This window comes from Oncorhynchus kisutch, linkage group LG24, assembly GCF_002021735.2.
Source record: "Oncorhynchus kisutch isolate 150728-3 linkage group LG24, Okis_V2, whole genome shotgun sequence".
Taxonomy (NCBI): domain Eukaryota; kingdom Metazoa; phylum Chordata; class Actinopteri; order Salmoniformes; family Salmonidae; genus Oncorhynchus; species Oncorhynchus kisutch.
Window position 1 is genome coordinate 4617693 of NC_034197.2, and position 22263 is coordinate 4639955.

Below are 22263 nucleotides of genomic sequence, written 5' to 3' on the forward strand. Positions count from 1 at the left end.
CCCCAATAAAGGAGTGGTTCTGCAGGTGGTGACCACAGACCACTTCCCAGTTCCTATGCTTCCTGGCTGATGTTTTGGTCACTTTTGAATGCTGGCGGTGCTTTCACTCTAGTGGTAGCATGAGACAGAGTCTACAACTCACACAAGTGGCTCAGGTAGTGCAGCTCATCCAGGATGGCACATCAATGCGAGCTGTGGCAAGAAGGTTTGCTGTGTCTGTCAGCGTAGTGTCCAGAGCATGGAGGCGCTGCCAGGAGACAGGCCAGTACATCAGGAGACGTGGAAGGACATCCAACATCCTCCAGCATGACCGGTTTGGCAGTGGGTCAGTCATGGTGTGGGGTGGCATTTCTTTGGGGGGCCGCACAGCCCTCCATGTGCTCGCCAGAGGTAGCCTGACTGCCATTAGGTACCGAGATGAGATCCTCAGATCCCTTGTGAGACCATATGCTGGTGCGGTTGGCCCTGGGTTCCTCCTCATGCAAGACAATGCTAGACCTCATGTGGCTGGAGTGTGTCAGCAGTTCCTGCAAGAGGAAGGCATTGATGCTATGGACTGGCCCGCCCGTTCCCCAGACCTGAATCCAATTGAGCACATATGGGACATCATGTCTCGCTCCATCCACCAAGTCTTTTGCACCACAGACTGTCCAGGAGTTGGCGGATGCTTTAGTTCAGGTCTGGGAGGAGATCCGGGGCGGCAGGGTAGACTAGTGGTTAGAGCGTTGGACTAGTAACCGGAAGGTAGCAAGTTCAAACCCCCGAGCTGACAAGGTACAAATCTATCGTTCTACCCCTGAACAGGCAGTTAACCCACTGTTCCTAGGCCGTCATTGAAAATAAGAATTTGTTTTTAACTGACTTGCCTAGTAAAATAAAATAAATAAAAAATCCCTCAGGAGACCATCCGCCACCTCATCAGGAGCATGCCCAGGCGTTGTAGGGAGGTCATACAGGCACGTGGAGGCCACACACACTACAACTATGTAAAGAAAAAAGTATTAATAAGAATATTTCATTCATTCAGATCTAGGATGTGTTATTTTAGTGTTATTTTAGTGTTCCCTTCCCTATTTTTTTGAGCAGTGTATATACAGTTGAAGTCGGAAGTTTACATACATTTTAATGGTGTCATTAAAACTTGTTTTTCAACCACACATTTCTTGGTAACCAACTTCATACTTTGTTGCAAAAAGTGCAAATCAATCCCAGAACAACAGCAAAGGACCTTGTGAAGATGCTGGAGGAAACAGGTGCAAAGTTATCTATATCCACAGTAAAACAAGTCCTATATTGACATAACCTGAAAGGCATCTCAGCAAGGAAGAAGCCCCTGCTCTAATCCGCCATAAAAAAAAAGCCAGACTATGGTTTGCAACTGCACATGGGGACAAAGATCGTACTTTATGAAGAAATGTCCTCTGGTCTAATGACCATCGTTATGTTTTGAGAAAAAAGGGGGAGGCTTGCAAGCCGAAGAACACCATCCCAACCACAAAGCACGGGGTGGCAGCATCATGTTGTGGTGGTGCTTTGCTGCAGGAGGGACTTGTGCACTTCACAAAATAGATGGCATCATGAGGAGTGAAATTATGTGGATATATTAAAGCAATATCTCAAGACATCAGTCAGGAAGTTAAAGATTTGTCGCAAATGGGTCTTCCAAATGGACAAATACAAATACAAAATGGCTTAAGGACAACAAAGTCAAGGTATTGGAGTAGCCATCACAAAGCACTGACCTCAATCCCATAGACATTTTTTGGGCAGAACTGAAAAAGCGTGTGCAAGCAAGGAGTCCTACAAACCTGACTCAGTTACACCAGCTCTGTCAGGAGGAATGGGCCAAAATTCACCCAACTTATTGTGGGAAGCTTGTGGAAGGCTACCCAAAACGTTTGACCCAAGTTAAACAATTAAAAGGCAATGCTACTAAATACTAACTGAGTGTATGTAAACTTCTGACCCACTGGGAAAGTGATGAAATAAATAAAAGCTGAAATGAATAATTCTCTCTACTATTAATTATTCTGATATTTCACTATTATTCTGACATATCTGAAAATAAAGTGGTGATCCTAACTGACCTAGACAGGGAATTTCTACTAGGATTAAATGAGTTTAAATGTATTTGGCTAAGGTGTATGTAAACTTCTGACTTCAACTGTATTTCCTGAGCTTTCTTGTATCTTCTAGATATCAGACAAACACTTAAAAAACATGTTTCTTATGATATGTTTGACTGTCTTTTTTGCTATTTATGAATGTGTGTGTCAATAACTTTTTTATTTTTTATACCTAAAGAGGTCCTACAACTCAAAATCAATTAGCTAAATGATCCGTAGTATGACCATAGTAAAACAATTCCAGTCCGCTTATAATTAAGAATTAAAAATAAATGGTAACAAGTGTAATAAAATAAAATACACAAGAATGGAGCTACAGTATGACCACATCCCCTGACACCCCCTGGGAATACGAGGGCCCATGCCAAATCTTTTCAGCCTTCTGAGGGGGAAGAAGCGCTGCCGTGTCCCCTTCACGACTGTGTGGGTGTGTGTGGGCCAGATTAGGTCCTTAGTGATGTGAATGCAAAGGAACTTGACGCTCTCAACCCACTCCAAAACAGCCCCCCCCCCCCGCTCCACAACAGCCCCTCTTTCTCCTATAGTCCACAATAAGCTCCTTGGTCTTATTGACATTGAGGGAGAGGTTGTTGTCCTGGCACCACACTGCTAAGTTTCTGACCTCCTCCCTGTAGGCGGACTCATCGCTGTTGGTGATCAGGTCTACCACCGTCGTGTTATCTGCAAATTTGATGATGATGTTGGACTTGTGCTTGGCCATGCAGTCATGGGTGAACAGGGAGTAGAGGAGAGGACTAAGAACACACACCTGAGGGGCCCCTGTGCTGAGGGTCAGCGTGGCGGAGGTGTTGTTGCCTACCCTCACGACTTGGTGCCAGCCCGTCAGAAAATCCAGGATCCAGTTGCAGGGGAAGGGGTTCAGTCCCAGGGTCCCTAGCTTGGTGATGAGCTTGGAGGGCACTATGGTGTTGAACGCTGAGCTGTAGTCTATGAACAGCATTCTCACATAGTTATTTCCCCTCTTGTCCAGGTGGGAGAGGGCAGTGTGAAGTGATTGTGTCATCTGTGGGTCTGTTGGGCCGGTATGTGAATTGGAGTGGGTCTAGGGTTTCTGGGATGAGGGTGTTGATGTGTGCCATGACCAGCCTTCCAAAGGAGTTCATAATTACAGATGTGAGTGCTGCAGAATGACAGTTGTTTAGGCAGGTTACCTTGGAGCTCTTGGGAACAGGGACAAGGGTGGTCAGCTTGAAACATGTTGGGATTACAGACAGACTAGGAGAGATTGAAAATGTCTGTGAAGACACTTGCCAGCTGGTCTGCGCATGCTTTGAGACCACCCCCTGGTATTCCGCATTGTGGTTGTTAACCCGTTTAAATGTTTTGCTCATGTGGGCCACAGAGAGCAAGATCACATACAGTAGTCATCCAAAAAACAGGTGATTTCATGCAAGGCACAGTGTTATATTCCTCGAAGTGAGCATAAAATACAGTTAGCTAATTTGGGAGTTCTGCATCGCATGGCTGGGTTTCCTATTATAATCCGTTATCGTCTGCAAGCCCTGCCACATAGCACCCCTAGTGGCACAGGAGACATGTTGCTAGAAGTGAGGTGGAACGGTTCTAAGTCTACCCGTGCTATAGTCTCCACACACCAGAAACGCTGCCTCTGGGTTAGTCTTTTCTTGTTTGTTTATAGGCCCATACAGTTCGTTGAGTGCCAGAGTGTTTGTTGTTGGCTTGGGGTGGGATAAACTTTGATTTGATTTGATGTAGACCGCTGTGATAATTACGGATGAGAAATCTCTTGGTAGATAAAAGGGTCTGCAGCTTACCATGAGGTATTCTTTATCAGGTGAGAAAGAGCTAGAGATTTCCTTCACACCTGAAGTAGAACACCAGTTAAAAAATTTTTTTTTTTAAACACTACACCTCCTTGCGACTTCTACAAAGCCTCTGTACGATCCTGCCTCTGCATGGAGAATCCACCGAGTACTACTTGCATAGCATCATCATCCAGCCACGTTTCAGTAAGACATACATATAACATCCAGCTTTCCAAGTCTCTCTGATAGATGTTACGTTCTCACAAGACAAACTCAATATATCGCTCACGGAAAGGGGACTAACAACGAAAATGACTTTGATAACCAAAACAAAACAGAAAGGGGTTCAAAAAGGTTTCTGAAAGACACCCATGTGGGTTCCCACTGAAAGTTGGCAAAGCCGCCAGTAAGACACCCACCATGGATTCCCACTAGGTTTGCCTCCAAAAAGACAAACTACAAGAAAAACCCACAACAACTTCGGATAGGGTGTAAAAAGAAAAAGAGTCTTCTTTCAAACTTAAGAGGTTGAGCTCAAACTCGCACCTCAGCTGACATGAAATGTAGCTCTCCCAACATCTCTCAAGCTCAACTGGAGCACTGAGCCAGCCACTCTTAAATATCACCTGGGCTAGCACAGGTGAAACACCTTCCGACTAACGAAATGGACAAGCCAGCACAGGTGTAACACATACTTACTAACAAGGTGACACCAATTGGTGTGCCCTACGTGCTAACGTGATACCTCAAAATAAAACAATTCTGTAACAGAGTGACTCGAACGAAGATCATCCATCTTATTCTCGAGTGACTAGAAATTTTCCAATAGAATGGAGGAAAGCACCGTTTGGTTTTGTCTTTGCCACAATTTCACCAGGAATCCGCCTTGTCTCCTGTGTCTACACCTGTAGCGTTTTTTTAGCCCATGGAACAAAGAAATAGGATCGGGTATGAACAGTCGAATAGCTCAGTCGGAGTTGAAGTCATATTTTAAGTCCAAATTAAGGTTAGTAACTGTCGATCTGATGCCCAGAAGTGGCTGGAGGTCATGTGATAATAGTATGATCTTTCTGTATCAAAAAAGTAAAGATAAACATGATAAGAGTCACTATATAGCAAAGTTGTTACTCTTCTCTTGTCTGTGTGATTGATTTAGGACCGTTGCCTCGCAGCGGGCCATGGGAAGCCCCCGAGGCCTGTCGAAACATTGTTGGCTTTGACCAGGGCCCGTTTGAAGGAAATGTTACAGCTGATTTGTGTATTTTTATGAGTAATTACCACAGAGATGGGAACCCATTCATATTATTAACGTTTTCATGGAAATGGGCCCCAAATTACACTACCTCAGTTTGTGATTATAATGATCAATTCATTGATTCATCCTTTTCCTGGAGAGCTACGAGTGTGCAAGGTTTTGTTCCAGCCCTGCACTAACACAACTGATTCAGCTAACCAAGGTCCTGGCAAACAATGAATTAATAAAATCAGTTAAATAAATGTGCACCCCCTGTAGCTCTGGAGTGTTGGCCACCCCCAAAGCCGTCATTTCAGTTCAACTACAAATACTTTTAACCCCATTGCTGTTCCTATTCACCACTGAGAGGTAGAAGATGTGCTCCGACACACGCACTAATCTTAGATTCCCTCGTGGTGTCTGCACAGCAACTGCGTGCAGTCCAGAAGCGCATATTAAATTTAGTTATTTATTTAGATTTTAATCAGGCTACTTTGATGTCATGGAACCCTCTGATGGCATGATGTCATATAAACCATCTCATTCTTCTCATGCTGTTGTTTTTTTGCCAGGCCTTGTTTTCCTCCTTTAAATTAAAGGCAGCTTACAAACTCAAGGCTGTTCCAAACAGTAGAGCAAAATGTAGACCATACATAAACTTATGTAGACCATACATAAACTCTGTGACATATGCTTTAATGAGAAACATATGACTGACTGACCACACCCTTAGAGTGTTCCTACGTCACAAAAGTTTTTTTTATCAAAGACTCCGATTGAGCTCGATTTATTTTAAATTAATTTATCTATTTCCCTGAAAAAAAAGTATAGACCCTGTGCTGGAAATGTTTAATGTTTGTGATTTTATAATAACACATTTCTGTGTTCTATTCGATTTCGAATGTCCCTGTGTAAGAATTTGCACGACAACCCACGTATATGTGTCCAGCCTTTTGGATTATTTATGAGCCGTAAATAGTCTCAACTGTTCCCTAGCACAGAGTTTCCCAAACAACTCTTTACACCGGAGTTGTCTCGAGATGGCTATGCATATTCATGGCATGAGCCTAGTAGCATAGCAGCTCTCTCCATTGAATACAGGCGGTTGACGTCAACAACCCTCATCGCATATAGGCAATTTACTTGCCAAAGCGACCCTGTCAAGTGAGTCATTATGGCTTCCCGGGGCACGTTGTCAGTCAGGGGAAGACCTGACACTTTCCACTGAAGATCTCACAGCTTTCCTGAATAAACATATGTCAAACACAACCCCCTGCCCCTATACCACTCTAGGCACTAGATCTGACAGGATAAGATAGGTGTGGGAAATATTGCAAGTTCCACCTAGTGGGCAAGTTTGAGCAACTATCATATTGCTTATACCTATCCAGTCCTTTCAGATATGCATAACGTTCCTGGGCTCTAGAGCAGGGGTATTCAACTCTTGCCCAACGAGGTCTGGAGCCTGCTGATTTTATGTTCTACCTCATAATTCATTGCACGCACCTGGTGTGCCAGGTCTCAATCTGTTCTTGATTAGAAGGGAACAACGAAACCAAGCAGTGGAACTGGCTCCGAAGGTCCAGAGTTGAGTTTGAGGGATCTAGGGGTGAGCGGCAAGGGTTGTTTCTAGTCATGGTCCACTGCAATGAGCCACGTATTGTAAGTACCCTGCTGTCCGCAGGCTTATCGGCCCGAATCAGATGTCTCGCGAATGGATCAGCAAAAAAAGCGTTGTTATTATTGGGCCTCTGTCCTGAGATGGCAATTGAAGAGAAAATAGAGTGGAGCAGAGTGGGGTCAGCGGCTTCATCATTTTCCAAGATCGGAGTGTAGATGGGGTTCATGTTTGTTTTAGTTTTGAAACTGGAACTCCTTTTTCTGAGTTCCTCCAACTGAAAATGCAGGAGCTACATCTCATCTTTGAGATACAGTTCACCTTGGGTTATGCGTTAGCATAAATCAAATGTTTGAAACGATCTGGTGGTGTCTTGCACTTTGTGAGAACATATAGACAAACACTTGCTCGTGCTGTCAGAGCGAGCAGACCTACTGTACGTGTAATTTCCGCGAGTTTATCCTGCTCGCATTAACAACTATTTGCCTGTGTCATTGTAGATAATCAGAATTTTAAAAAACAATAGTGGTCAAACATGTAACTTTGAGAGTTTCTAAACAGGTACTCTTTCTTCACATGATAATCAATCAATTACATTTGTATACTGTACATCACCTTTAATTGTTGATCTATCATGTCTCACTCTGTGTGTTTCTCCCCAGCCGTCCAGTCCTGTGCTGTCAGAAATGGAGGCTGTGAGCAGGACTGTGTGCAGCTGTCCCTGGATCACTACCAGTGTCGCTGCAGACCCAATTATCATCTTGCAGAGGACAGCAAACACTGCAAGTGTAAGTGCCACTAGTCGGCCATTTAAAGGAAAAACCTGTGTGTGCTTGTGTGCAAACTTCTCAGTCCATCCTTTTTATGCCATTTTGGCAGACACTTTTATCCAAAGCGACAGCCTATATGTTCCCAAGGCGAATCGAAACCCACAATGTTGTTGGCACTAATATTGTGTATATACAGTTTATATTATATTATAAATACCTCACATGTGACTAGGGTAGCCTAGTGGTTAGAGCATTGGGCTAGTAACCGAAAGGTTGCAAGTTCAAATCCCCGAGCTGACAAGGTACAAAATCTGTCGTTCTGCCCCTGAACAGGCAGTTAACCCACTGTTCCTAGGCCATCATTGAAAATAAGAATTTGTTCTTAACTGACTTGCCTAGTAAAATAAAATAAATAATAAGATGAAGCAATTTGCACATCTAATGAATTATCCGACTCCATAAAGATTATTTAGCAATATGCAAGCACACTATAGTTGAGTTATAGTAATAGGCAATTAAGAAATGTCTGAGAATGGAATTCTAAATACAATTATTATTGAATTACTTTGAAAAAACAATGATAACATTATACAAGACATCATACCCTGAAAGGCCATGCCCCAAAAGTCCATGGGGTGGAGAGAGAAAGAAAGAGAGAGATTGTATCTCACCACAGCAGTTCAGGCACAAAAAAGAGAAAGAACAAGGAATCTAAGACCCTTTTATAAGCATCTGAGCTGTTTGGATTCAAAATCTGCGGTGTTGACCAATAGTATTATTGTCACGTTAACCTCCAATCAGATATCAGACTTGCATGATGTCACCTCTGCTTCTCAGAGGTGAGACAATGGGGGTTGGAGGCATAATACAGAGAATGCTGATTTCCTAAAATGACACAAAGGAAATTATTGCATACAGTTGATAAGAAGAGTCACTTCGGGGGCTGCCCTACAACAACGCAGCTGATGCGAACTGATGCTGAGCCATGCGGCACAGACCTATTTTTCTTTGTTTTTCATGACGGGGAATAACAAAATGCTTACTGTGCTGTGTTGGCTGCATTCGCTGTATTGGCTATGCTTCAACAGTTCATTTTCTGCTTCATTCTATGACTATAAATCCATCCTGGTGTTTAACTTACCAGCTCCACTATGTTTTCTCCAACAAAGCCCATGAAAACCATGAACAAATACCGCAGCCTAATAAAAGTAACACATTAAACAAACTCAATTGCACTTGTGGCCATTGTTGTTTCCCATGCCCATTTGGTATGACACCCTAAAGGAGTTTGGCAGCCTTGGCCTGTGGTGAATTTGAAATGCAATAAAACACAATTATGTCTTCTTAAAGGCTGCAGACTGCACCGATTCTGTCCATTGTAACTTGCTAGCTTGTGTTAATGACCACTTGCCCAAGCTCTAGCGCCCAGATTTCCTCCTGCTTCAGATACAGTAGATGGAGTATACATTTTATAGTCCAGGCAATATGTGCCAAATCTGTGGAGATATGTTCACTTTTTCATAAAAGCTTGACACTTGGTACACTTGTACAGTTTGGGGCCCTGAAAATGTTCAGATGGAGGCATCGCAAAAACACCTCCCGGCGGATGTGGTGGACATTCCGCCATAAACAAACAATGCATTGTGCGTCATATCTTATGAACCAAACATGTTAACACAGAAAATATGATGTCTACCTCTCTATGTTGATGGTCAAGGATTACAGTAATGCCATGTACAACATAAAAAATGCCCCCTGGCATCCATGGTGGCCATTTTGCTATTCCGCTATAAGCGGACAGTGTATTTTTCCCGTCATATCTGCTGAACTATACATAATAACACAGAAAAGGTGATGTCTGCACCAATGTTTTGATGGTCAAGGATTACAATTGTGCCATGTACAACATCATAAATAGTTATGATTATTATAAAATGGTGGACTGCCACTGGGCGAAAAAGCATCCATATCAGGGGATATCTTTACATTACACGTTTTTAATACTCTAAAGAATACAGACCATTTCCAAAGCAATTTTGGAGTTTGGTGGATATACACTACATCCTGACAAATTCTAAATCCAGATGTGTCTTTTAGACATACAGTTTATTAGGTACACCACCCTGTTCATGAAAATGGTTTGCTCCTACAGACAGTGAGTCACGTGGTATATAAAGCAAGCAGACGGACATGGAGGCATTCAGTTACTGTTAGATTGAACGTTAGAATGGGCAAAATGAGTGACCTAAGGGACTTTGAGCGTGTTATGATCATCGGTACCAGGAGCGCTGGTTCCAGTATCTCAGAAACGGCCGGCCTCCTGGGCTTTTCCCGCACGACAGTGTCTAGGGTTTACCAAGAATGGTGCGACAAACCAAAAACATCCAGTCGGTTGCAGTCCTGTGGGTGAAAACAGCTCGTTGATGAGAAGTCGAAGGAGAATGGCAAGAATCATGCAAGCTAACAGGCAGGCCACAAACAGGCAAATAACAGCGCAGTACAACAGTGGTGTGCAGAACGGCATCTAGCAATGCACAACTCGTCGATCCTTGTCACGGATGGGCTATTGCAGCAGACGACCCCACCGGATTCCACTCCTATCAGCTAAAAACATGAAGAAGCGGCTCTAGTGGGCACGCGATCACCAACACTGGACAATTGAGGAGTGGAAAAACATTGCCTGGTCTGACAAATCCGGGTCCCTGTTGGCGTAAGGATTTGGCGTAAGTAGCGTGAGTCCATGGCCCCATCCAGTGGTGTAATGGTGAAAGGAATGTTTTCCTGGTATACGTTGGGTCCCTTGATACTGTTTCCATGCCCTGAAGAATTCAGGCTGTTGTGGAGGTAAAGTTGAGGTACGACCCTGTACTAGATGGGTGTACCTGATAAACTGTGGGGGACCAGACATCCGTTCTTGTCCCGTGCAGAATCTTTCTTGCTCGTACCTTAGCATGGTGTCAATGATGATACATTTTCAGTAAAGCAGAATAAAAAATTATTGATTGCACATTGCCCCCAAACTAAGCTTAACCTAAAGTATAATATTTCTCAAAAAATAGTTAAATCAAATTTTCAAATCAACAACAGAAATAATATTATAAGGTGTACGTAAAATCACATTTTATTTGTCACATGCACATGGTTAGCAGATGTTAATGCGAGTGTTGCGAAATGCTTGTGCTTCTAGTTCCGACAGTACAGTAATATCTAACAAGTAATCTAACCTAACAATTTCACAACTACTACCTTATACACACAAGTGTAAAGGAATGAATAAGAATATGTACATAAAAATATATGAATGAGTGATGGCCGAACGGCATAGGCAAGATGCAGTAGATGGTATAGAGTACAGTATATACATGAGATGAGTAATGTAGGGTATGTAAACATTATATAAAGTGGCATTGTTTAAAGTGGCTAGAGTTGAGTCAGTATGTTAGCAGCAGCCACTCAATGTTAGTGATGGCTGTTTAACAGTCTGATGTCCTTGAGATAGAAGCTGTTTTTCAGTCTCTCAGTCCCAGCTTTGATCCACCTGTACTGACCTCGCCTTCTGGATGATAGCAAGGTGAAGAGGCAGTGGCTCAGGTGGTTGTTGTCCTTGATAATATTTTTGGCCTTCCTGTGACATCGGGTGGTGTAGGTGTCCTGGAGGGCAGGTAGTTTGCCCCCGGTGATGCGTTGTGCAGACCTCACTACCCTCTGGAGAGCCTTACGGTTGTGGGCAGAGCAGTTGCCGTACCAGGCGGTGATACAGCCCGACAGGATGCTTTCCATTGTGCATCTGTAAAAGTTTGAGTGTTCTTGGTTACAAGCCAATTTTTTTCAGCCTCTTGAGGTTGAAGAGGCGCTGCTGCGCCTTCTTCACCACGCTGTCTGTGTGGGTGGACCATTCCAGTTTGTCCGTGATATGTATGCCGAGGAACTTAAAACTTTCCACGCTCTCCACTACTGTCCCATCGATGTGGATAGGGGGGTGCTACCTCTGCTGTTTGCTGAAGTCCACAATCATCTCCTTAGTGTTGTTGACACCACACTGACACCACACTCCAAGGGCCCTCACCTCCTCCCTGTAGGCTCTCGTTGTTGTTGGTAAATCAAGCCTACCACTGTAGTGTCGTCTGCAAACTTGATGATTGAGTTGGAGTTATGCATGGCCACGCAGTCATGGATGAACAGGGAATACAGCGGAGGGCTTAGAATGCACCCTTGTGGGGCCTCAGTGTTGAGGATCATCGGGGTGGAGATGTTGTTACCTACCCTCACCACCTGGGGGCGGCCCGTCAGGACGTCCAGGACCCAGTTGCACAGGGCGGGGTCGAGACCCAGTACTATGGTGTTAAATGCCGAGCGGTAGTCGATGAACAGCATTCTTAAATAGGTTTTCCTCTTGTCCAGATGGGTTAGGGCAGTGTGCAGTGTGATTGCGTCGTCTGTGGACCTATTGGAGTGGGTCTATGGTGTCAGGTAGGGTGGAGTTGATATAGTCCTTGACTAGTCTCTCAAAGCACTTCATGATGACGGAAGTGAGTGCTACGGAAGTGAGTGCTACATTGACATTGAGCAGTTAGGTTGCTGGATCGAATCCCCGAGCTGACAAGGTGAAAATCTGTCATTCTGCTCCTGAGCAAGGCAGTTAACCCACTGTTCCCCGGATGCTGACGATGTTGATTATGGCAGCCCCCCCACACGTCTCTGATTCAGAGGGTTAAATGCAGAAGACACATTTCAGTTGAAGGCATTCCGTTGTAGAACTGACTAGGTATCTCCCTTCCCCATTGTCAGAAACTGAGATTTCATTTGATTTCTTTCCATTGTTTACCACAGCAGTCCACCATTATATAATAATCTGAACTGTTTGATGTTTTACGGGATATAATTTCATTCATTGACCATCAACACATAGTTGTAAACATCACCTTCTGTGATATCATGATATCATCCAGTAGATATGACGGAAAATACATTGTCCGGCTATGGCGGAATAGCAAAATGACTGCCACTGCCTCTAGGTTGCGATTTGATGTTGTGCATAGTACCATTGTAATCCTTGACCATCAAAACATAGGAGTAAACATCACCTTCTCTGTAATCGCATGCTTGGTTCAGGAGATAAGAGAAATAAATACCTTATTTGCAGGTGTTTTTCCGCTGCCTCCACATCTAAATGTTCAGGGCCCCAAACTGTACAAGTTTACAAAGTTTCATGCTTTTATGAAAAAGTAAACATAATTTTCACAAATCCCCTGCACTATGAGCTTAGCTGAACTACACAGCTGTGCTGGAGTGGTTGGCTTCAGATATTGTGGCTGGCAGTCCTCAGTCCTTACCCAAAGGCCATTGGCAGCCTGGATCCTTACTTCTGAATTATACTTCAGATGGTTCTTATTGTGGTCGACACGTAGATCTCAGATACAACATGTCGTATTTTATATATCAAGACACATGTAATATTGTTGGAATTTTACATTTAAACATCAAAAGACAAAAAAGCCCTGAGAGAAATGTCAATTATGTTTACAATCCAATTGGATTGAAGTGATATTTAAATGGTTTTGATAAAATAGAGGGGAAAATACAATTATAGTAATTTATGAGGTTATAAAGCAGAGCTTGCAGCTGTTGGGAAGTGTGAACTGTAATAACAAAAAAATGTTAAATTACTGTCCACTTTGGCGAGCTTTGAAATTCCTCTAGTCTTGTATCCGACTGCGAGGTCCTTGACAGAGACCGGTTGGCTTGGCGAGACTTGCCATTGTCTTGGCGACCTCTGACCATTGGTCTGTCTGGCCAGCAGACTGACTGGCCAATACACATTAACTGAGTCTTACCAGTGGCTCACTGTTGCCTTGGTTACCAAAGCACCATCCAAGAGCGCAATGCATGAAATAGTTATACCTAGGGTGGATTTCAAACAAACCGGCATTGTGGAAAAGTTACATTGTTACTGTTGTATCAATGCTATCTTTGGGCAGATGTGGAAATCTTGTACCTTTTACTGACTTTGTTTTGCTTTACAATGAATTCTCTGTTTCCTGCTTAGCTAGATGTACACTGTCTTCCATACATCGACAACAAGTAGCTACCAAGAAATAAAGGAAAAGGCACTCGATTCCTAATACGTGAGCCACTTGGAAATTCACCTCTCAGGGATCCAGACATGGAAGTAATTATGGCCATATCTGCAGGGAGAAAGTAACCAGACTCCCATTTAACCCCATTACCCTCTTACTCCCTCAAATCCACAAGGGAGAATGTGTTTGTGTGTGTTTATGTCTGTGTGTGCGTGCGTGTACGTACATTATTGTACTCATTCTGTGTTACTGTGTTCCAGTGAGAAACCCGTGTGCAGACAGAAATGGAGGCTGTGTGCACACCTGTAGAAATGAAGGAGGACGATCTCAGTGTGATTGTCGTCCTGGATATACACTGGCACAGGATGGCAAAAACTGTGAAGGTAAACCTCCGAATTGACTATGCTTCTAGGGATTAGTCTATTGGTGGTAATAGTGATTACAATGATTTAAGGTGTGTGTGTGTGTGTGTGTGTGTGTGTGTGTGTGTGTGTGTCTCAGACATCGATGAGTGTGAGACAGGCCAAACTCCCTGTGCCCACGGTTGCCATAACACCCAGGGTTCCTTTACCTGTGTTTGTAACCCAGCATACAAGTTGGGTGCCAACGGCAGGAAATGCTATCGTAAGTCAACTTTCATTCACTCTCAGTCAACTCCCATTTACTCACTGAGACATTACCAATTATCCGTGATGTCAAAATAGCATTACACATTTACACTTTTATTATAGCATTTTTACTGGCATGAATCATCATCCATATTCCCCTTTAGGCATGTTGGAGTTTAGAGTAAAATACAACAAAGGCTATTACAAATGTTTTGGTCAGACTAAAACATTAGCGCCACAAGAAAAAGGGATTATTTGCAAGAAAATATTGTGTATATGTTTGTCTTGGAACAACAGGTGTCCACATTTGTCTCTCCTTAGGTATCGAGATGGAGATTGTGAACGGTTGTGAGACTGCCAACGGAGGCTGTTCCCAAAAGTGCCAACACTCCGCCCTCGGACCTGTCTGCAGCTGTAACCATGGTTACCATCTGGACGATGACCTCAGGACATGTGTGGGTGAGCAAAGAGCAGTTTGGAGAATAATATAATCAGTTTTGATCGATATGGAGTGATTTTAGTGCCAATCATTTTGAATTTGGCATGAATTCAAAACGATTGAACTGACAAATTATTGGCACTAAAGTCCCTTCAATAGACAGACTTGTCAACAATGGCCGTGTGTGTTTTAGACTTGGACGAGTGCGAGACGGGAAGCTCGTGCTGCGAGCAGGACTGTACGAACTATCCCGGGGGTTACGAATGCTACTGCGGGGCTGGCTACCGTCTCAACTCGGATGGGTGTGGCTGTGATGGTATGGTCCATTTAGCAGGATAACCTCCTTGATCAAATGCTATCAAAAATGATCTTAAATGATCTATCTTCACAATGGGTCGACTTCCTATTTACAGAATAAAAGTCAGCTTGCTCTCCCTGATGTAGGCATGCCTCAAGGGACGGTGTAAATTGGAAGACAATAATTGTAGTCTTGGCAGATTTAAGTTCTGTTGTTAATGTCTGTAAGCATGAAGACACCCTTTGCTTACAATGATGTAATCTCTCTGAGCCTTATTAGTGTGTTTGCTGCAGCTTGAACTCTACAATCGTGGCAAGCACATAGAATTTCTTCAGGAAATGTACCATTTCTAGTTTTGGTTGTTGATGTTGCAGATGTGGATGAGTGTCTGGTAGACAACGGAGGCTGTGACCATACCTGCCAGAACACAGCCGGCTCCTTCCAGTGCTACTGTCGCCTCGGACACCGGCTAAACGAGAACCGTCTCTCCTGTATTCGTAAGTGGATTGAAAATGAATCCTGTCTGGGCGGTAGTCAGGTAAAAATAATACTTAGGGCCAGAAGTTTATCCTGACTTGACCAAAACTCTGGGCCTTAGTGGTAGGCTATGCCAGGCAGTAGACGTTATCGGCTGTAACTAGGCCTCAGAGTTGATTCAAGTGGCGTGCTAAAGTGGATATTAGAATGGAGACTAAGTGTGCAGAGACAGAGACAATGACTGTTCTACTTTCTCCCTCCAGCCCTGGAGCGGGCAGTAGAGCTGTTGGAGTGGAGCGGACGCATCGCGGTGAAGCTCCCTCCACCCCAGTTCACCCTGCTGAATGACAACTTCCAGCCACTGGAGCGCTATGACGACTATGAGGAGGACGGCCTGGGAGAGCTCCGGGCCCAGAGCACCCTCACCAAGACCTTTGGTATACATACACCTGTAGCAACACCCACATAAGGCATATAAGACTGTTGTAATAACCAGATAAGGAAGTCGTAACACAGATGTAAGTAGCTTATAAACAGCTTGTTTGCACATATTTATTTTAGATTGCAAACAATGTCAAAATTGGCTTTACTCCTTTACTATATATATTGTACCTCATCTTCCTCTTCCTGCTCTTCCTCACCAGTGTGTTTAAACGAAACGTTTGGCCATGACTGCAGCCTGACGTGTGACGACTGCTCCAACGGTGGTGTGTGTGACCTGGAGGAGGGACGTTGTGACTGTCCTGATGGGTGGACAGGCCTTGTCTGCAACCAGAGTGAGTCTCTTCTGCACCTGATGCCATGCAGAGAGAACAAATTATACACTATATGTACATAAGTATGTGGACTGCCCTTCAAATTTGTGAATTAGACTATTTCAGCCACACCCGATGCTGACATGCAATCTCCATAGACAAACATTGGTAGTAGAATGGCCTTACTGAAGAGCTACGTGACTTTCGTGGCACCGTCATAGGATGGTTTCCAACAAGTCAGTTTGTAAAATGTCTGCCCTGCTACAGCTGCCCCAGGCAACTGTAAGTGCTGTTATTATGAAGTGGAAACGTCTAGGAGCAACAACGGCTCAGTCGCAAAGTGGTAGGGCACACCAGCACACAGAATGGGACCGCCGAGTGCAAAAGTACATAGCGCATAAAAATCGTCTGTCCTCGGTTGTAACACTCACTACTGAGTTCCAAACTGCCTCTGGAAGCATTGTCAGCACAAGAAATGCTCGTCAGGAGCTTCATGAAATGGGATCACCATGCACAATGCCAAGCTTCGGCTGGAGTGGTGTAAAGCTCGCCGCCATTGGATTCTGTAGCAGTGGAAACGCGTTCTCTGGAGTGGTAAATCACGCTTCACTTTCTGGCGGAGGCCGACGGACGACTCAGGGTTTGGTGGATAGCAGGATAACACTACCTGCCCGAATGCATAGTGCCAACTGTAAGGTTTGGTGGAGTAAGAATAATGGTCTGGGTCTGTTTTTTGTGGTTTGGATTAGGCCCCTTAGTTCCAGTGAAGGGAAATGACATTCTAGACGATTCTGTGCTTCCAACTTTGTGGCAACAGTTTGGTGAAGGCCCCTTCCTGTTTCAGCATGACAATGCCCCCATGCACAAAGCGAGATCCATACAGAAATGGTTTGTCGAAATTGGTGTGGAAGTACTTGACTGGCCTGCACAGAGCCCTGACCTCAACCCCATCAAACACCTTTGTGATGAATTGGAACATCGACTGCGAGCCAGGCCTAATCGCCCAACCTCACTAATGCTCTTGTGGCTGAATGGAAGCAAGTCCCCACAGCAATGTTATAACATCTAATGGAAAGCCTTCCCAGAAGAGTGAAGGCTGTTATAGCTGCAAAGGGGGGACCAACTCCATATTAATGCCCATGATTTTGTAATGAGATGCTTGACAAGCAGTTGTCCACATACTTTGGTCATGTGGTGTATCAAAACATTAAAGTGGTTTAATCCTCAAAGTCACAGGTGTTATTGAGAACCTGCTGTGTTTTTAGTCATCAAACCTATATGGGGTTAACACATTCCTGGGTGAAGCTACAGATGTAGGATCATAATTCAACCAGTGTTGCCATAGCAGCATAATCCTGCAGCAACAGGATTTGAACATTTAGTCCATAATGTGGCTTGATTGGTGGGGAGGCTATTAGCTGGAAAAAAGTAGGGCACATGAAAGTACAATACTGTTAGTATAACCACGGGTTAGTGTGGGTTTTCAGTGAATTTATCTAAATCCTGAAGCACAGCTACATTTACTGCAGCTCAAATTAAGATCCTGCATCTGTATATGTGTTTGAAGGGAATTTTACATTGTCAGACATAATCATCCAACAGAAATGGCCTATTTTGATGATGTATCCAGCTTTGATTGAGAGATTTATCGCCATACACATGTCTATGCTTCTCTCACCCGCTCTCTCTCCTTCCCTCTGCTCAGCTTGTCTAGAGGGCACATTTGGCAGGAACTGCCTCTTCAGCTGTAAGTGTAAGAATGGTGCCACCTGTGACCCTGTGAGCGGGCACTGTCGCTGCCCACCTGGAGTCAGTGGGGATCTGTGCCAGGATGGTGAGTTGGCACACATTAATGTTATCATGCAGACCTGGATCAAAATAACATTGTTTTCTCTTTAAATGTGTAACGGTTTTCTTCATCTGAAGGAGAAGCGGACCAAAATGCAGCGTGGTTTCTTTGATTCATGTTTAATAACAAAAAGATAAACACGAACACTACAAAACAATAAACGTGGAAAACCAACCCCCCCAAAAAAACAGCCCTATCTGGTGCAAAACACAGAGACAGGAACAATCACCCACAAACACACGGTGAAACCCAGGCTACCTAAATATGGTTCCCAATCAGAGACAATGACTAACACCTGCCTCTGATTGAGAACCATATCAGGCCAGACATAGAAATAGACAAACAAGACATCCAACATAGAATACCCACTCAGATCACACCCTGACCAACTAAAACATAGAAACATACAAAGCAAACTATGGTCAGGGTGTGACAAAATGGTACATATGATTTGGCTTACCTAGCATTTGAATTATCCCAAAAGTGCAAATACCAATATTGGTGCACATTATAATGTGCTATAATGTACTCTCTACTCTTCTCTATGTGTCTCTGTGCTCCATAGGCTGTCCTAGCGGTCTGTATGGGAAGCTTTGCAATAAGAAGTGTAACTGTGCCAATAACGGGCGCTGCCATCGGACCTACGGAGCCTGCCTGTGTGACCCTGGGCTCTATGGGCGTTTCTGTCACCTACGTGAGTGGCTTGACATCTCACTGACTCTCTACTTTCTGTTTCCTTTCGGTCATACATTCACTCCCTGTAGCCATTTATTTCAATTGCCAGATGCAGTGATAACCTCAAGGAAAGACTCATTCCTTGTACGTCAGGATCATACTGTGATCGGGGGCTGTCAAGCATCTCAGAGGATTGCTGATCGAGGATCAGGTCCCCTCTGTCCATGTAATGTTATTCAATGTGATCTAAATGGCTAAACTGATCATACATCATAACCCCAACAATGAGATTCTTTATCAATGCGGGCCCTGGACCTCTTGCCCTGCACAACCATGTACACAGTCAGGCAGTATCCCTGTGTGCCCTATCAGGCCTGCAGTCCGGTTTAACCCTTTGGTGTGCCGTCTCTACCCAGCGTGTCCTAAGTGGGCATACGGCCCTGGCTGTTCGGAGGAGTGCCAGTGTTTCCAACAGAACACCCTGGAGTGCCACCGCCGCCATGGCTCCTGTGTCTGCAAACCAGGCTACCAGGGCAAGAACTGCCAGGAGGGTCAGTGGTTCAGGAGATGTTCTGCATGCACCCACACACACATAAGCATGGACACACACACACACACACACACACACACACACACACACACACCAAGGAATGGTTCTATCTGGCTTAATCTGGGTCTGGGAAACTGTCCCTAAATGTGTAACCAGCACTTTTAACCCACTTTTGCGCCTCTTCTCTAGAATGTGACAGAGGATACTATGGCCTTGCCTGCAAGAGGACATGTGGGTGTCCATCAGGGGTACCCTGTGATCGTGTGACAGGGGAGTGTCTGCGCCAGTGCCCGCCTGGTTTCCATGGGGACAACTGTGACCTAGGTGGGTACAGTGCATGGCGTGCCAGCCCAGACCAACGCAGAATAGTACTTCATTGTCCATTTATTGGAAACAGAAATGGGTATTTACACTGAACTAAAATATAAATGCAACATGTAAAGTGTTGGTCCCATGTTTCATAAGCTGAAATGAAAGATACCAGAAATGTTCCATATGCACAAAAACATATTTCTCTAAAATGTGGTGAAGACATTTGTTAACATCCCTGTTAGTAAGCATTACTCCTTTGCCAAGATAATTCATCCACCTGACAGGTGTGGCAGGTGTGAGCTGATTTAAACAACATGATCATTACACAGGTCCACCTTGTGCTGGGGACAATAAAAGACCACTAAATTGTCACACAACACAATCCCACAGATGTCTCAAGTCTTGAAGGAGCGTGCAAGGAGCGTGTCCTCGGATGGGTCCACAGTGTCTCCTGACCCCTCCTGTCTCAGCCTCCAGTATTTATGCTGCAGTAGTTTGTGTCGGGGGGCTAGGGTCAGTTTGTTATATCTGGAGTACTTCTCCTGTCCTATTCGGTGTCCTGTGTGAATCTAAGTGTGCGTTCTCTAATTCTCTCCTTCTCTCTTTCTTTCTCTCTCTCGGAGGACCTGAGCCCTAGCCTGGTTCCTCTCTAGGTTTCTTCCTAGGTTTTGGCCTTTCTAGGGAGTTTTTCCTAGCCACCGTGCTTCTACACCTGCATTGCTTGCTGTTTGGGGTTTTAGGCTGGGTTTCTGTACAGCACTTTGAGATATCAGCTGATGTACGAAGGGCTATATAAATACATTTGATTTGAATTGGCATGCTGACTGCAGGAATGTCCACCACAGCTGTTTCCAGAGAATTGAATGTTTATTTCTCCACCATAAGCCACCTCCAATATCGTTTTAAAGAATTTGGCAATACGTCCAACCGGCCTCACAACTGCAGACCACGTGAAATCACGCCAGCCCATGACCTCCACATCTGTCTTCTTCACCTGTGGGACCATCTGACACCAGCCACCCGGACAGCTGGTGAAACTGTGGGTTTGCACAACTGAAGAATTTCTGTACAAACTGTCAGGAACCGTCTCAGGGAAGCTCATCTGCGTGCTCGTCATCCTCACCAGCGTCTTGATATGACTGGTCACGACACTGGTGTTCGGCGTATTAACCGACTTTAGTAGGCAAATGAACCCCTTCGATGGCCACTAGCATGCTGGAGGAGTGTGCTGTTCACGGATGAATCGCTGTTTCAACTGTACCTTGCAGATGACAGCGTGTATGGCGTCTTGTGGGCAAGCGGTTTGCTGATCAACGTTGTGAACAGAGTGCCCCATGGTTGCGGTGGGGTTATGGTATGGGCAGGCATAAGCTACGGACAGCGAACACAAATGCATTTTATTGATTGCAATTTGAATGCACAGAGATACTGTGACGAGATCCTGAGGCCCATTGTCATGCCATTCATCCGCCACCATCACCTCAGCCCCATGTCACAAGGATCTGTACACAATTCCTGGAAGTTGAAACTGTCCCAGTTCTTCCATGGCCTGCAAACTCACCAGAGTATAACCCATTGAGCATCAAATCAAAATCAAATCAAATTTTATTGGTCACATACACATGGTTAGCAGATGTTAATGCGAGTGTAGCGAAATGCTTGTGCTTCTAGTTCCGACCATGCAGTAATGTCTAACAAGTAATCTAACAATTTCACAACAACTACCTTATACACACAAGTGTAAAGGAATGAATAAGAATATGTACATATAAATATATGGATGAGCGATGGCCGAACAGCATAGGCAAGATGCAATAGATGGTATAGAGTACAGTATATACATATGAGATGAGTAATGTAGGGTATGTAAACATTATATAAAGTGGAATTGTTTAAAATTACTAGTGATATATTTATTACATCCAATTTTTCCATTATTAAAGTGGCTAGAGTTGAGTCAATATGTTGGCAGCAGACACTCAATGTTAGTGATGGCTGTTTAACAGTCTGATGTCCTTGAGATAGAAGCTGTTTTTCAGTCTCTCGGTCCCAGCTTTTATCCACCTGTACTGACCTCGCCTTCTGGATGATAGAGGGGTGAACAGGCAGTGGCTCGGGTGGTTGTTGTCCTTGATGATCTTTTTGGCCTTCCTGTGACATTGGGTGGTGTAGGTGTCTTGGAGGGCAGGTAGTTTGCCCCCGGTGATGCGTTGTGCAGACCTCACTACCTTCTGGATAGCCTTGCGGTTGTGGGCGGAGCAGTTGCCGTACCAGGCGGTGATACATCCCGACAGGATGCCCTCGATTGTGCATCTGTTAAGGTTTGTGAGTGTTTTTGGGGACAAGCCGGATTTATTCAGCCTCCTGAGGTTGAAGAGGCGGTGTTGTGCATTCTTCACCACGCTGTCTGCATTTCAGTTTGTCCGTGATGTGTATAACGAGGAACCTAAAACGTTCCACCTTCCCCACTACTGTCCCGTCGATGTGGATAGGGGTGTTATCCCTCTACTGTTTCCTGAAGTCCACGATCATCTCCTTTGTTTTGTTGATGTTGAGTGTGAGATTTGTCCAGATGGGTTAGGGCAGTGTGCAGTGTGATTGCGATTGCGTCGTCTGTGGACCTATTGGGGCGGTAAGCAAATTGGAGTGGGTCTAGGGTGTCAGGGAGGGTGGAGGTAATATGATCCT

At 44.4% G+C, this 22263-nt stretch overlaps 1 protein-coding gene across 1 annotated transcript in view; it reads left to right on the forward strand.

Annotated features, from left to right (window-relative positions):
* Positions 1-22263, forward strand: part of LOC109869651 (multiple epidermal growth factor-like domains protein 6) — a 114859-nt gene that overhangs the window by 21870 nt on the left and 70726 nt on the right. Inside the window, exons 3-14 of the mRNA XM_031804269.1 lie at positions 7428-7553; positions 13873-13995; positions 14114-14236; positions 14542-14679; positions 14853-14975; positions 15332-15454; positions 15698-15871; positions 16079-16210; positions 17895-18023; positions 18604-18732; positions 19130-19264; positions 19453-19587. Of these exons, the coding sequence (XP_031660129.1) occupies positions 7428-7553; positions 13873-13995; positions 14114-14236; positions 14542-14679; positions 14853-14975; positions 15332-15454; positions 15698-15871; positions 16079-16210; positions 17895-18023; positions 18604-18732; positions 19130-19264; positions 19453-19587 (1590 nt within the window). The remainder of the gene's footprint in view (positions 1-7427; positions 7554-13872; positions 13996-14113; positions 14237-14541; positions 14680-14852; positions 14976-15331; positions 15455-15697; positions 15872-16078; positions 16211-17894; positions 18024-18603; positions 18733-19129; positions 19265-19452; positions 19588-22263) is intronic.